Source organism: Microtus ochrogaster, chromosome 24 (genome assembly GCF_000317375.1).
Source record: "Microtus ochrogaster isolate Prairie Vole_2 chromosome 24, MicOch1.0, whole genome shotgun sequence".
Taxonomy (NCBI): domain Eukaryota; kingdom Metazoa; phylum Chordata; class Mammalia; order Rodentia; family Cricetidae; genus Microtus; species Microtus ochrogaster.
The window spans coordinates 3,393,993-3,409,054 of NC_022024.1; the positions used below are offsets into that span (position 1 = coordinate 3,393,993).

The following is a 15,062-nucleotide window of genomic DNA, read 5'->3' on the forward strand; positions in this document are numbered from 1 at the left end:
CCCTTTCATTTTGTGACAACCCATGAACGGTGGGTACACGATCACCCCCATTTTGCAAGTGGAAGAACTGAGACATGGGTTTCATCAATCAGGCCAGAAAGCAAGACAAAAGACTGCTCCGGGAATGGGAGTGGCTAGTGTATCAAACAACCTGAAGTCAGAAAGAGAAGGAGCAAACGGAACCCACTTGGTGGCTTCCATAGAGCAGTTCATTTCAAGGAAGTCATACCAACAAGGCTTCACCTGTGGCCCCTTCTCTCCTAGTCCTCATCAGGACCCATCTCTCTGAACCAGTGACATAGTCCTAAATGCTGCACCTATTGCTGTTCTTGGTCCTTTCCAATCTCTGCTGCAGACAGCAGCCAGGATGTCTATTTAAAAGTGAAGTTCGGGGCCTGGAGGGATGGCTCAGCCATTAAAGGCTGGGCTCACAACCAAAAATATAAAAGTGAAGCTCGGGCTCCTGACCGCCTGTCTAACATCCCTTAGCCACTCCCATGCTCAGCACAGCTGAACGCTCTGAATGCTCTAAAACTCCAGTAATTGGTGGGAACTGTCAGGAGATACAGTGGAATGAGAGCCAAGTACAAAAGTTGTCCTCCAACCCCCACACACCGCTGCTGACAGGTGCGTGTGCACAGTAAGGAAATAAACAGGTAAGTATGGTCAGAAGGGTAAAATCCTAGAGGGCCTTGCCCTACCCTTGATTCTCAACGCTAAGTGCTCTCTCTTGCTCCTATCACAACATGGTCTTGACCTTTTTACACGAGGACATGGTAGTTTCAAACCAAGAAGAAAAACCTGAGGATGTGTTGCAAGGAAAGGGGACCCCTTGTTTGTCACCAAGGATGTGGCCTGTCTATCTCTGGTTCACACTGTATCCCCAACGTTAGAAGAATCGATACATGTTTTTGGGTGGAAGCAGAGAAAGAGAAATGGCAAGGAGATAAAGAATTTGTAAACCAGTTTGAAGAAGACATGAGCAATAATGTAGCAAGAAGGGCTTGGGTTGAGGGGGGTTGGATGAGAGGGCAGGGCAGACGAGGGAGCTTGGGGGAGCTTGGGAAGGATAACTACAGGCCTTTGAAAGGCCAAATGCAAACCTACTAGAAGCTTCCTCAAATAGATGTGTATATATAAAGAGTTTAAATGGAGTTAGCCTACAAAGGGAGTATAATGTCTCTCCCAAACACCACAGGCTATCCAATTAGAAACCCAGTGGAATGCCATGGATGCCCGCCACCCTGCAAATACCACAGGTCACTGGGACTGCTGCTGGTATTCTCCAGAACATTGCTAAAGACATGTGAGTCATAGAGCATGAAAAAAAATCACATTGGTATTTACCTGGCAGTTTTATTCCTACAGGTGCTGAAAATGCTACCTCTGTTATCTACCACCAGGGGTAGGGATGGGGGAGGGGCAGAGTCATCAGCAGCCTTGCTCTGCTGTGAGCCCCACAGTCTACAGGAACAAGAAGCCTAGAAAGAAATGCCAGCCAGTGCAAGAGTGGCACAAACTCTATGGTAACAACCAACCGCTTTCTGATTGGATTAAGGCCCACTATACAAGATGGAACTCATGTTTAGCATCTTCATCCAGGCCAGGACCCGGTGACTGGGGTAGATGGCAGGCCCTAGGGGAGAACCGACCACTGTTATTGTGCTAGATGAACACAATGTGAAACAGCCTCCTACGTGATTCCCTCTAGCTCTGGAGATCACTCATAGCTTCTAACACAGAAAGCCACATCGATACCCCCAGAACCTCCTCCCAAGGTTCCATAATCACCGTGGAAGAAGAGGTAGAAAGACTGTAGACGTCAAAAGTTAGGGAGGACTACTACAGAACAGTGCTGCTCCAGACAGGGCAGGGCAGATGCTCACACGTGCGCATGCACACACACACACACACACACACACACACACACACACACTCACGTGAGCGCGCATTCATGGCAGCTATGACTGCACACCCAAGACCTGCACAAGATCAAGCCCGCTAAAAATCTCCTATTGAGTCAGGAGGTGGTCAGTGCACATCTTTAATCCCAACACTTGGGAGGCGGAGGCAGGTGGATTTCTGTGAGTTCAAGGCCAGTCTGGTCTATGCAACTTGTTGCGTATAACACATCCCTGACAGAGAAATCCTGTCTCAAAAAACTCTGATGTTGGACAGGGAAAGGAGTCGCAATGTCCTACCCCTACCTGAGGAGTCATTGAAAACTGAGGACCACCGGGAAAGAGTGAGTCCCTTTTCTTCAGGGACACAGTCCGGGAGAGGCTACCGAGCTCCAGAAGATGGCCCTATGCCCGTGCACAGAGAGCACCAAGTGAACTTAGGGAGTTTAAAACAAAGCACACAAGACTCGGGAGAGAGTGGCGGAGGGCGGAGGACAACCTGTTACACACGAAATTCTCAAACAATAAAAGGAAAAAACATTTTAATGCTCCCTCCCACCAGCCAAAAAAAGTTAAATCACAGAGGATGCTGGGATAAATGGACTGTGTTTTGTGGAAGAAATCTGAGTGTGTTTAAATGAAAGATATTAGGAAAATTTCTCAAAGCTAGAAAAAACATGAGAGGTTATTTCTTAAAAATCATAAGAAAACAGTTCCAATTTTTTTTATTTCTAATTTTATCTTTAAATTTACTTTTTAAAATACTAAGTTTTGTTAGGGCTTTCACTCCTTGTGCCAAGATTTCCACTTCTGTAACCTGAAGTTAGCATAAAACCAGCTGTTTCTGCCCCAAACCAGAACTTTATTTTCCCCTTTGGTTATCTCATGCTGGAAGGGGTTCTTATTAACAACTACACATGTCTAAGATCTCCTGAGCAAACTGGGAGCAGGGGAAGAAGAGTAGAAGGGGAGAGGGGAGGGTAGAAGGGGAGTGAGAAAAGGCATGGCTCATTAAGAACAATAGAAAAGAACACTAGCCAGGCAGTGGTGGCACACACCTTTAATCCCAATACTCGGGAGGCAGAGGCAAACGGATCTCTGCAAGTTCGAAGCCAGCCTGGTGGACAAGAGCTAGTTCCAGGATGGGCTCCAAAGCTACAGAGAAACCCTGTCTTGAACCCGCCCCCCCCCAAAAAAGACACTGAAAAATCCAATTATATACATGTCTGATGGATGAAGCAAGTATCACTTGACAGATGTAAGCTGCCTGAAAACTCCTAAGGTGTTAACTAATTCATGTAAGATCATACAAATCCCCTTTTTAAAAAAGAGGATAGGTGTATTTGGGGCTGACAAGATGGCAAATCAGGTGGAGGGTGCTTGTCACCAAATCTTAAGATCAGAGTTTGACCCCTGAAGTGCACGGGGAAAGAGAGAATCAATCATCTTCTGGCCTTCATATGTGCACCATGGTGTGTGTGTGTGTGTGTGTGTGTGTGTGTGTGTGTGTGTGTGTGTGCGTGCGCGCACATGAGCACACGGTGGAGGCATACATACAAACACAGGCACACAACAGCACACACCCACCGAAATAAATGTAAAACATTTAAAAAATGCTGGTCTTTTTAAAAACTGTGTGGTGCATAGCAATATAAAAACACAAAAACTGTGTGGTGCATAGCAATATAAAAACACAAAAAGCAATGTTTCAGAAGAAAAAGTCAGACACACACGACCCAGCAGACAACAGTATCTGGATATAAAGTACCAGAGTGTGCAGAACTGAACAGTGTAATCGAAGCTACCTCAGTGGTGGAGGAACAAAAACAGCGTGAGTTTACACTCTTCCTGGGGAGAAACAAGAAAAACCACAAAACTTCCAGGCAGAGGAGGACGTGACTGGCAACGTCACACAGACAGCTCTGACATTCCATTGTGAAGCTGGACGGGGGCACTCAGATTTTTAAAACAAGATTCTGTTTGCCTCCTATAGACACCTCATTTGCATACTCTTCTGTATGTATGAAGTATTTCCACGTAACAAGAGAGCACAGCTTACTAATGCAACAGAGAGAAGAGGCGCTTCACAGTGCTCACGGGTCATGGAGGCAAAGCGTTGACTGATCTTTCTTTTGTTTTCTTTCCTTTAACCAGTTTTAACATCCAGTCTACTTTTAGAATGACCATAGGGAAATTCTGCTGGTTATCTACACTGTTAAAAGAAGGCTTTCTTGGCCTGGTGGTGGTGGCACACATCTTTAATCCCAGCACTTGACACTCAGAGGCAGGCAGATTCCTGTGAGTCTGAGGCTAGCCTGCTCTACAGAGCTAGTTCCAGGACAGGCTCTACAGAGAAACCATGTCTCAAAAAAAAACAAAAAAACAAACAAAAAAAAGTGGGGGGGGGGCTTTCCCCTTTGAAAAAATAGGCATCGTTTCTAATGCCTAATGCTGTTACTTCAGACGGGGCATTCATATGATACTTCTAATATGCTGTAATCTGTCTTCTAAACAGACACTAAATCTTTTAAAAGGCTGTGTGACATTAGCTATAGATCAAATTCCTGGGCACGGCTGGAAACAGAGTTCAAACATGAGTTCTTAGAGGGCATTGCAGGCAGTTCAGCAACAGGGTGAAGCTTCAGGCATAACAAGAGAAGCATAATTCTGTGCAGCTTATTACCCATGCTATTTCCAGTAAAAGTTACAGAAGCTCCTGGAAGACTCCATACAACCCACAGACTAGAGATGCATACAAGAGATATCACAGAGTAGCAGCCAAGCTCGTTCATTCTGCAGACATGGAAACAGGAGCATAGGAAGGTGAACCGGCTTAAGGAAAACAAGCTGGGAGGACAGTCTCCCAACTGCCATCCACTGTTCCTCTCAGGACACGGCATGACCCCCTCTCAACACTGTAGTGTTTCAAATTTTTCCTCTTACAGGCGAGCATCTTCTGCCTTCAGTCCACTCTCTTCCTGGCCCACTGAGGCAGTCTGACACATTCACATCATGAAATTAGAGGCTGGAGAGATGGCTCAGCAGTTAAGAGCACTGGCTGTTCTTCCAGAGGACCCAGGTTCAATTCCCAGTACCTACATGGACAGCTCACAACCATCTGTGACTCCAGTTCCAGGGAATCTGTCGCCCTCTTCTGGCCTCCACAGGTATGGCACAAACATGGTGTAGGCAAAATATCCGCACACATAAAATAAGATAAAAAACTGGAAACCTAATATAGTTTTTGAAAACTCAGCAGCAGAGATGACAATGAACTTTCCCCTTTCAATGACTGTGAAACTAGAAGTCCAAGCACACTCATGGCACCTCGCCCGCCCCCCTGTCTAATCGGGACTAGGTCCCAGGAGACGGGCCCCCACTCTTCCTTACTAACACACTGCTAATCTCCCTAACTCCAACCACACCCAGATTCTGTAGTCACAGAGCACAATAAAGAAAAGAAGAATAAACATAAAAACAAGATGGACTGATACAAGGACTATCTTACATTCCCATGTGGCATAGGCTTATTCTCAAAAAGGACTTAAATTTAACACATATACTCAAGTACTTTTACTTCAGCCACTAAATAAAATAACCAATCCACGAAACCCTAAGAGCTCATTATATTATGTACAGCAACAGCAGACAGTTACGGCCAAACAGTGAGTGCTGTAAGCGTGCCAAGCAAATTCCATCCTAAAATCATATTACAGACCTAGGAAGGAAGCCTGAAAACACAGATTTTTGAAGTATACTGACTGTGTCTCCTCATCCTCAAGATTATTTCATAACCCAGTCTCAGCCAGCGCATCTCCTGGCGAAAAATAAAAAAATAAACTAAAAACCGGTGGCTGCTCCTGCGGAAGGATTTTGAGGAATTTCCTTTGGTTCAACAGTTAAGGAGAGACGATGACCCAGGGGACGCTGAATCCAGGACGTCCCTGGGAATACCCACAAAGCCAGTAAGTCGTAACTTTCACCTGTGCGCTCGGCAAGCATATATGTAGGCTTCATAGTCAAAGCTGAGTTTCCAGACTTTACAGTAGCAATACTGTTGTGCGCTCTCTATGTCAATGGCCAGAACTGCAGCTGTTAGCATATGGGAGTGTTCTTGGTTCCTTTCCTTTAAAGATGAAGACATCGTTCTTCTTGTTTCTTTTTTATTGTTTTTATTGAGTTATATATTTTTCTCCACTCCCTTACTTTCCTCTCCCCTCCCCTCCTACCCTCTCCCATGGTCCCCATGTTCCCAATTTACTCAGGAGATCTTGTCTTTTTCTACTTCCCATGTAGATTAGATCCATATCCTCTTTGTTGTCTAGGTTCTCTGGGGTTGTGAACTATAGGCTGGGTTTTCTTTGTTTTATGTTTAAAAGCCACTTATGAGTGAGAACATATGATAATTGTCTTTCTGGGTCTGGGTTACCTCACTCAATATGATGTTTTCTAGATCTATCCATTTGCCTGCAAATTTCAAGATGTCATTTTCTCTGCTGTGTAGTACTCCATTGTGAAAATGTACATTTTCCTTATTCATTCTTCTATAGAGGAACATTTAGGTTGTTTCCAGGTTCTGGCAATGACAAACAATGCTGCTATGAACATAGTTGAGCACATGTCCTTGTGGCACAATTGAGCATCCTTTGGATATATACCCAAAAGTGGTATTACTGGGTCTTGAGGAAGGTTGTTTCCCAATTTTCTTAGAAATCGCCATACTGATATCCAAAGGGGTTATATCAGTTTGCACTCCCATCAGCAATGCAGCAGTGTTCTCTTTACTCCACATCCTCTCCAGCATAAGTTGTCATCAGTGCTTTTGAATCTCAGAGCTGTTTTGATTTGCAGAAGAAATCATTCTTAATACTACTTTCTGTACATAAACCTGTCACTTCCCACATGTGAAGACAATGCACTGCCTTTAAAAACTCAGAATCAGGCCGGGCGGTGGTGGCACACGCCTTTAATCCCAGCACTCGGGAGGCAGAGGCAGGCGGATCTGTGTGAGTTCGAGACCAGCCTGGTCTACAAGAGCTAGTTCCAGGACAGGCTCCAAAACCACAGAGAAACCCTGACTCGAAAAACCAAAAAAAAAAAAAAAAAAACAACAACAACAACTCAGAATCGGGACATACTACTAGTCTGGAAGCTGGGCCCTGAGAACACACATTCCAGCCCACCTCCAATCGGCTCTGGGTGTCAACAGTCTCCACAATTCACATAAATAAAGCCTCACATGAAAGGTATTCCCTGAGTGTCATAAATGATACTAATTATTATAATAGTGTTAATAATAATTCCACGTTAGATATTGCAGTAAGCAACGTCCAGCTATAATTCATGATGTATCCCTCCCTCCGTGGTTGGGAGTGTAGCTCAGTGGTAGAGCACTCATCTTGTGTTCTGGAGGGCCTGCATTCAATCTAACACCACGTGTGTGTACGTGGGTGTGGGTGTGTGTGTGCATGTGTGCGTATGCGCATGTGTGTGTGTGTGCATGTGTGTGTGTGTGCGCGTGTGTGTATGTGTGTACGTGTGTATGTATGTGTGTGTGTCCAGGACACATATGTCCCATGTCAACAGAGCTGGGCTGCCAGCTCTTGTGCTCACTGTTCTCTGTACTTGTCACCTCAAGTTTGAGACTCTGAACCTCATTTATTTCATTTTGGACAAAATATGTGTTGTTGGTTTTTTTACTCTTTTGGAGGCCCACCCGCCACCCAACTCCTAAATAAATACACAGAGACTTATTCTTACTCATGAATGCCTGGTCTTTGCTTGGCTTGTTTCTAGCCAGCTTTTCTAACTTAAGTTATCCTGTTTCTCTTTAATTATGTTTTCCTGTGGGCTTTTTACCTTTCTTTATTCTGAGATATCCTTCCTTCTCACTCCATGGCGGCTATGTGGCTGGGTAGCTGGCCCCTGGCATCCTCTTCTCCTTCTCCCCTTCATTTTTTTTCTCTCGGGCCTAGATTTCTCTTCCTATTTATTCTCTGCTTGGCAGCCCCACCTATTTTTCTCTCCTGCCTGCTATTGGCTGTTCAGCTCTTTATTAGACCAATCAGGTGTTTTAGGCAGGCAAAGTAACACAGCTTTACAGAGTTAAACAAATGCAATATGAAAGAATGCAACCCATCGCTGCATCAGTAAACAAATAGTCCTCAGACTAAACCAATGTATCACATCTTAAACTAATATTCCCCCACCACAACAAAAAAGATATTCCCTGAGCTTTGCTTCAAACATCAGTGCTCTGACCTAGAGCTTCTACAACACCCCACAATTGAATACTTGGAGTAGACATACCAGATAGCCATGTTTCTCCAGGAGAGTGGCCAGGGTGGCTAACTCCAAGGTACAGAAGCCATGCAGGTGAGAACAGGTAACACAAACAGGGCTCATGTCTTACAGCTTGTTTTGTTGTTTTGTTTTGTACACAGGAGAGTGGTGTGGTTGTCGGCTTCACCATGTATTTTAGACTAAGAGGATGTCAGAAAGTATTAGAGATAAATAAGCTGACCATGGCGACGGAAAGTGCCCCTAAGGCAGAGTCAGCAGAGAACTGAGAATACTCCATTCTGTCTCCACTACCTGCACATCCTTTGGGGGACAATAAAAGGAGGGTCTAGGAGGGATGTAAGACAGAACGTGTGTCCAGAACTAACCGAGTAACTTAAAGTCGAGTTATGAGGACAGTGGGAAGTAACAGGCCCACTTTCAGGCTACGGCATTGAGGACGCAGCGTCTGGCACGTAGGCCTCCTCTGTGTCATATGAGGGATTAGAAAAGCCATGTTCCGTCAGCCAAGCAGCTCACAGACGGATGCCAGGCAGGGCCGAGGGGACCTCTTTTAAAGCCCTATCAAGTTCTGTCTTCTTTAGGGTGCTGTCCCATATCCCTCTCAGCCAATGTTCTCCTGTTGCCTTCCCTGCCAGCTCTCCTCATTCACACATGTTTGATCTCCAGCCCTGTTTCCTCCCCTCCAAGCCTCAGCCACACACGATACACTACACACTTGCACGGAAAAGTCCTATCAGCTCAGAAAGGATCTGAAACTAACGCTCATTTTGTTCCATTTACAAACCTGTTCTGAGTTCACATTCTCTCGGCCACCGAGGCTTCGCACGTTCCCAGCAGCTTTGATCTCCCTTCTTTCTCAATACCCAGGTAAAGGTTTCAGCCCACTGCACCTCAGCAATGCTTCCCCCACCCCACTGCCACGCCCTAGTTCCAGTCTTCATTTCTTGAAAAACCTCTCACGTTGCTTCTTATTCACCCAGTGGTTCCCGTGAACTGTTAGAAACGCAACCTGCATTTCAGCTCCGACTGTGACATTTCAGGGATCAAGACACTCCAATTTCATGGCTTATTAGGCCAGTCCAAATCTCCGGGCCTAGCATGACGTGTCTTCCATGCTGTGAGCCAAAACAAATTCTCCACCTCTTTCTTCTCACGCTCTCCCTCTTTGTAGCTTCCGTTTCGTTTACATGTGTTCTGTGCGGTACAATGCCATGTGCTCAACCAAAGCCGACCCCCTCCCACCTGAGCTTGCTGTAACCTCCCCTCCTGCATCACTTTAGCTGATGGGGAAACTGCCTATCCTTCACATATTCTTCAATGTCCACACAAGAGTGTTCATGGAAAAGCTTACAAAACCTAATAAGCGAAAAGACCAAGAGAGAATAGTGCACCTGTGTTCCGATGTCAAGGAGGAAGGTGGCGGTGGGTGTGGGGGTTTCAGAAGGTCAAAAGTCAGAATCAGCATAACTGAGACTATGCATGCCACAGCGCTAAGAGCCTTCTCAGAATTAAAGGCAGCCCACCAGCCTGGCACACAATGAATACATACGGTCTTAGGTGGCACACACTTTTATAGACGCTAGCGGAAGTTAAGATTCGATTAGATGCAGAAGGATTCACAAAACAGAATCTGACAAGAGGCCATAAATAACCACGTCAACCACTATGAAAAGGAAAAGTGGGGCAGCAAGCCAAATCTCTTGAACTCATGCTCCCTAAATTATGTCTGAATTTACATAAAGAGCCACTTGGACTCAACATTTTAGTTGGTGGATTCCTGAGAAGTGGCAATGATGGCCTACAGAAGGAACGGAATAATGGCTATCACACAGGGTTACTACCATTCTGTCACAGGCCAAGCTCCTAGTTCCTGAGTGTGGCGTGCACTCAGTGACTCCCCGTAGGGTTCCTCTTCAGCATTCCTGCAGGAGGAATTGCATGAGGTCTAGTGCCCACTAGGATGTCGTCCACTCTGCACACTGCAGTCAAGAGGAAATGCCCGGCAATGTAAGAACTAATTACCCTGGCCCAGCGGTGGTGGTGCACGCCTTTAACTCCAGCACTTGGGAGGCAGAGGCAGGTGGATCTCAGTGAGCTCAAGGCCAGCCTGGTCTACAGAGCAAGGTCCAGGACAAGCAGGGCTACAATATATATATACAATACATATGTGTGTGTGTGTGTGTGTGTGTGTGTGTGTGTGTGTGTGTGTGTACATGAAAAGGCCAACTCAAACTCTCTACATAACACTATAATTAAAAGAGACTGCAGGGGAAATCTAGACCAACTATGTGACCCAAACTGTTTATCAGGATCTTCTCCTCAGGAACTAAGATTGAGCAAATTTAATTAGCTTTCTGTCTGTGGGGAACGGACGCAGAAACAGAACAAGAGCTGCTGAGAAGCAACACGTAACTGCTGGGGAACATTATTTAAGCCACGTTGCTTTTGTCTACGCTGCATTTGTTTAACTCTGTGAAGCTGGGATTCCTTGCCTCTCTAAAACACCTGATGGTCTAATAAAGACCTGAGCAGCTGGTAGCAAGGCAGGTGATAGGTGGGGCCAGCAAGCAGAGAGTACAGAAGAGAAAGGAGGAAAAGGGAATAAGAGAGAGCAAGGAGAGGAGGATGTCAGGAGCCAGCTACCCTGTCAGCCACGGAGTAAGAGTGAAAGTAAGATTTACAGATGAGAAAGATAAAAGCCCAGGGGCAAATTTAATAGAAGGGATAATTTAAGAAAAGCTGGCTAGAAACAAGCCAAGCTAAGGCCACGAATTCATAACTAAGAATAAGCCTCTGTGTGTGATTTATTTGGGAACTGGGTGTTGGGCCCCTCAAAAAGTCAGAAGAGTAAAACATCACACAACATTTTTTTGTGTGTGAACAGCAAAGAGCAGACACAAGAACAAAAGCAAAGGCAGCCAGAGAAGAGTGTAGCAGGGGTAGGGAGAGTGCCAGGCTCTAGTTACCGTTCATAATCGTAGGCCCTAATAAGGTTGTCTGCAATGGTCTTCCAGTACATTCCTTTCCCCCTTCTTTCCTTTTGACTAAAACTACTCCAGGTTTATTTCTGTCACTTGAAACAAGTAGTAATCAAGATCGTCCACAGTCAACTGACTCGTGGCTGCTCTCCTTTTTCTACATTCTCTTAAAGGCTTCCGAAAAAATTCCAGAAAGTTGAGCAACTGAATACACACACAGGCAGCAGGGACCACAGTGGACGTTCTACAAGGACCACAGTGGACGTTCTACAAGGACCACAGTGGACGTTCTACAAGGACCACAGTGGACGTTCACGAGGAGAATGAATTATGGCCCAGAGAGAAAATAAAGGGTGTTCAAGGCAAAGTTATGAGATCCAGGGGCAGCAGTCAGAAATTCTACTAAAGATGAAAAGGCTGCCGTCATCGTGCCCCTATCCAAAGGCACGTTAACTATGACGACGACAGACTAGTGGATGGGACCAAGTCTTCTGACAGGCAGGGTTATAACGCAATGCCTCAGTCTAGGGGATTTCATTTGGAAGATTCCCCAGGTAACTAGCAACAGGCGTTCAGAGGGCAGGAAGTATTGAGTGTACTCTGGTGTCGCCTCTGACCCAAATACCAAAAACAGAGTTATCAGATTGGGCCAGAGGCTTCGGTTTACCTGCAGGGAGCAGGCAGCCATTTGCCAGAGACAAAGGCAGCACTTCCTGGTTTTAAAGGAAGGGGCTCTTGTCAGGTCTGTCAGGCCAATCCTGAGGGCAGATGGGACCCTCAGGGCTGAAGCCACGCCCCTCGGACCTGACTACCTGTAGACCAGTTTGACGTGTGGAGCAAGCCACAGACTGACTGGCAGGTGTTTGAAGGAATGAAGGCGGTGGCTCTGCCGGGTTATGCAAACACAAAGAGTAATTCGGAATCCTGTAGTTAGAAGGCATTTCCAGAAAAGGCAGCTGAACTTTGGAACCAAAATCATCAACCAAATCTGCAACTGCAATGTCAAAAATATACATATTTATAAAATATATACAAAATATAATATATATAAATATATGCTCACATATATGAGACTAAAAATCAAAGGACTCTGACTAGTTATGATGGAGCTCAAAGGCATTATTTACCAACTTTGTTTTCTGATGCTTTGAAACCTATGTTTGCTGAATAAGTGAAAAATACATCGGAAAAACTGATGGATTCTATTTTTGGGTAGTTTTTAGACTTTTTTTTTTTTTTGACAGTCTGACTATGTAGCCATGACTGGCCTAGAACTTGCTATCCAAACCAGGCTGAGCTCGAACTCACAAAAATCTGCCTGCCCCAGCCTCTGAGTGCTGGGCTGAGAAGGTGTCCCAGCACGCTGGGCATTAGAAATTCTCACTACTCTAGTAAAAGCACAAGGACTTCGGATTAAAACACTGGAACAAGTACATAGAAAAGTTGAAAACAGGACTTCGATTCAAAATCTAAACAACACTGTATGCTGGAACCGCAACCGTGGCAGACAGGCAGTCAGGCACCATGACAAAAATTCAAATGGCAAAGAGCTACTGTATTTACTATAAAAAATATAATCCACATAGGGAACTATTAAAAGCATCAAAAATTTGATTGGTATATCAGGTAAGAACAAAATTTTAAAACTATGTTTAAACAGTCCAACTATAAACTCAGTGTTCCAAAAGCTGGCAAAAGGCCACAGTACAGTTGATTTTGGTCTTCAGATTCTGCTTGGCCACAGGCAATAAGCAAGTCAACATATCAGACATACAGAAATAATCATTCATATGGTCCCTTCAGCACAGTCTGTCCCTTACCATCCAGGCCAGGTTTTGGAAATCCACGGATAAATTGAGCAGTCAGAAACTGCTGATTCCCAAGAAGGACTTGGGAATATAAAAGTGGCTCCTGGATTATGAGTCTATGAAAAGGTCCTTTCTGAAGAGTCATTCAGGAATGAACATAAAACTGCTGTCATTCAATACATTTAACCGTCTGTAGTTGGTTCTGGTTCTGGAAACAACTTTGGAAACTCTATAACCCTGAGGGGTTTTTTTGTTTGTTTGGTTTGGTTTTTGGGGACAGGGTTTCTCTGTGTAGCTTTGGTCGCTCGCTCTGGCATTGAACTCACAAAGATCCACCCAGCACTGCCTCCCAAGTGCTGCGATTAAAGGCATGGAGCACCACAGCCCGGCTAACCCTGCGAATAGTTTATGTGTAAAATTTTATACATAAAACTACTCTTTAAAAACCTACTTTGTCTCTCATGCTGCACAGGGTGCAGTCAACTGCCAGCCAACGTGTGTCCCAGTTAACCAAATCTCATTGACGGTTCAGTCCATCAATATCAAAACAGCAACCAATTAATATCTCCCAAGTTATCCCAGTTCTCAATAATTAAAATGTTTTCTCGTGCCAGACAAAAGAACCAAGCCTTGATTAGTTGACCCTGTCCAAATTCAAGAGCTCCTGCAACTTCATATTTCCCTCAAAAAATCTTCCCTCATGCTTCAAATAATTGGGGTTTTTTGACACTCAAGGGAGAAAAAAAAAATAAAAACTTCCTAGTACTTTCCACATGATCCAAAGAAAATTCTTTTAATACCTTATTGTTTCGCCTTCAGAATTACCTCACTTACCGTATAACCTACAAAGGCAGAAACAGCACTTTTTATTCTAACAGTTTGACTTGAAATAGCCCAATGGAAAAGTTTTGTTTTTTTAAAAAAAAAAATTCACATGCTTGTTTCCACTTGAAAACAAAACAAAACTGTTACCTGCTCCTCTGGGGTTCTGCAGGATTTGGGCCTAAGAGATGCCAGCCCCGCCCGGCGCACCCCTCTCCCCGGGATGGGGACAGGATGTGTGTGTGTGGGGGGGGGGATCGTGGGCCTTGTGGCCTCTCCCACGTTCCCACGCCCAGACCCGTTATCCCGGCCGCCGCTGACAGCAGAGGCCCCAGAGGAGCGGAGCGGAGCGCGCCCGCCCCGGGTGCTGCAGCCCACGCCCCCGGTCACCCCGCGGAGTCACCCCGGGCGGGGCCCGCTCGGGGACAGTGGCTCCCGCGGCTCAGGTTCGCGGTGGGGGACGGGTAAGGTGTCAGCGCGGCGGCCGGCTGGGCTCGGGGCTCCCACCTGACCTCGTTCCGCGCTGTCCCTCGGTGGGACGCGTCCCTGGGAAGCCACCCGGGCTCTGCGGCCGGGGGATGACGCTGGAGGCTGGGAGGCGGCGAGGGCGCTCCCGGGGTGGGGGGGAAGGGGAGTTCGGGTCCCAAGCCTGACTTCGGAGGGGTCGGAGGGCCGGATGGGACAGGCGGGTTGGCAGACTCACCGGGCAGTGTGCTGGCCGCGGCCGTAGCCAGGCAGAGACAGAGGTAGAGCGCGAGAGGGCGCGGGAGGGTCCGCCGCACACTCCGGGGCAGACGAGCAGCCGCCGCTGTCCGCCTCCCTCCTCCCTCCCGGCTCCGGGCGACAGACGGGGCGGCGGGAGGCATGACGGGAAATTCCTGGGCACGGGAGGCCGAGTCCAAATATGAGCATAGGAGCCGAGCGAGGGAGGACCGCGAAGCGCGCCGGCCGCGGACGGGGCCCGCTGCCCGGAGCGCGGCGGTCGCCAACTCCCTCCTCCTGCTCCGCCTCCACGGCCCCGAGTGCCAGCCCTGCGGGGGACCCGGGACAGAGCCCCCTCGGAGCCTCCAGCGGAGACCCTAGACAGCAGAGGACCTGTGGGATGACGTGTCGGGATCAAAGTTCTGGCCTGTTCCGAAGATTGAGAGGTGCCAGTTAAGGTGTGACATGAGCGCGCCTAAGTGTACTGAACACCCATAATACAGAGAACCACCGCCTGTTTCCCTGGGGGTCCCCACCACTCCAGTGTG

At 46.6% G+C, this 15,062-nt stretch overlaps 1 protein-coding gene across 2 annotated transcripts in view; it reads right to left on the minus strand.

Moving 5' to 3' along the window:
- The window catches only part of Msrb3 (methionine sulfoxide reductase B3), a 120,851-nt gene extending 106,092 nt beyond the window's left edge, over positions 1 to 14,759 (minus strand). The window contains exon 1 of one of the 2 annotated variants that reach the window (XM_005357922.3): positions 14,516 to 14,759. In XM_005357922.3, coding sequence (XP_005357979.2) covers positions 14,516 to 14,678 — 163 coding nt within the window. In that variant the 5' untranslated portion in view covers positions 14,679 to 14,759. Of the gene's footprint in view, positions 1 to 8,988; positions 9,022 to 14,515 lie in introns of those variants that run through there. The other variant, XM_013350274.2, reaches the window with a different exon arrangement.
- Positions 14,760 to 15,062: the final 303 nt, after the last annotated feature.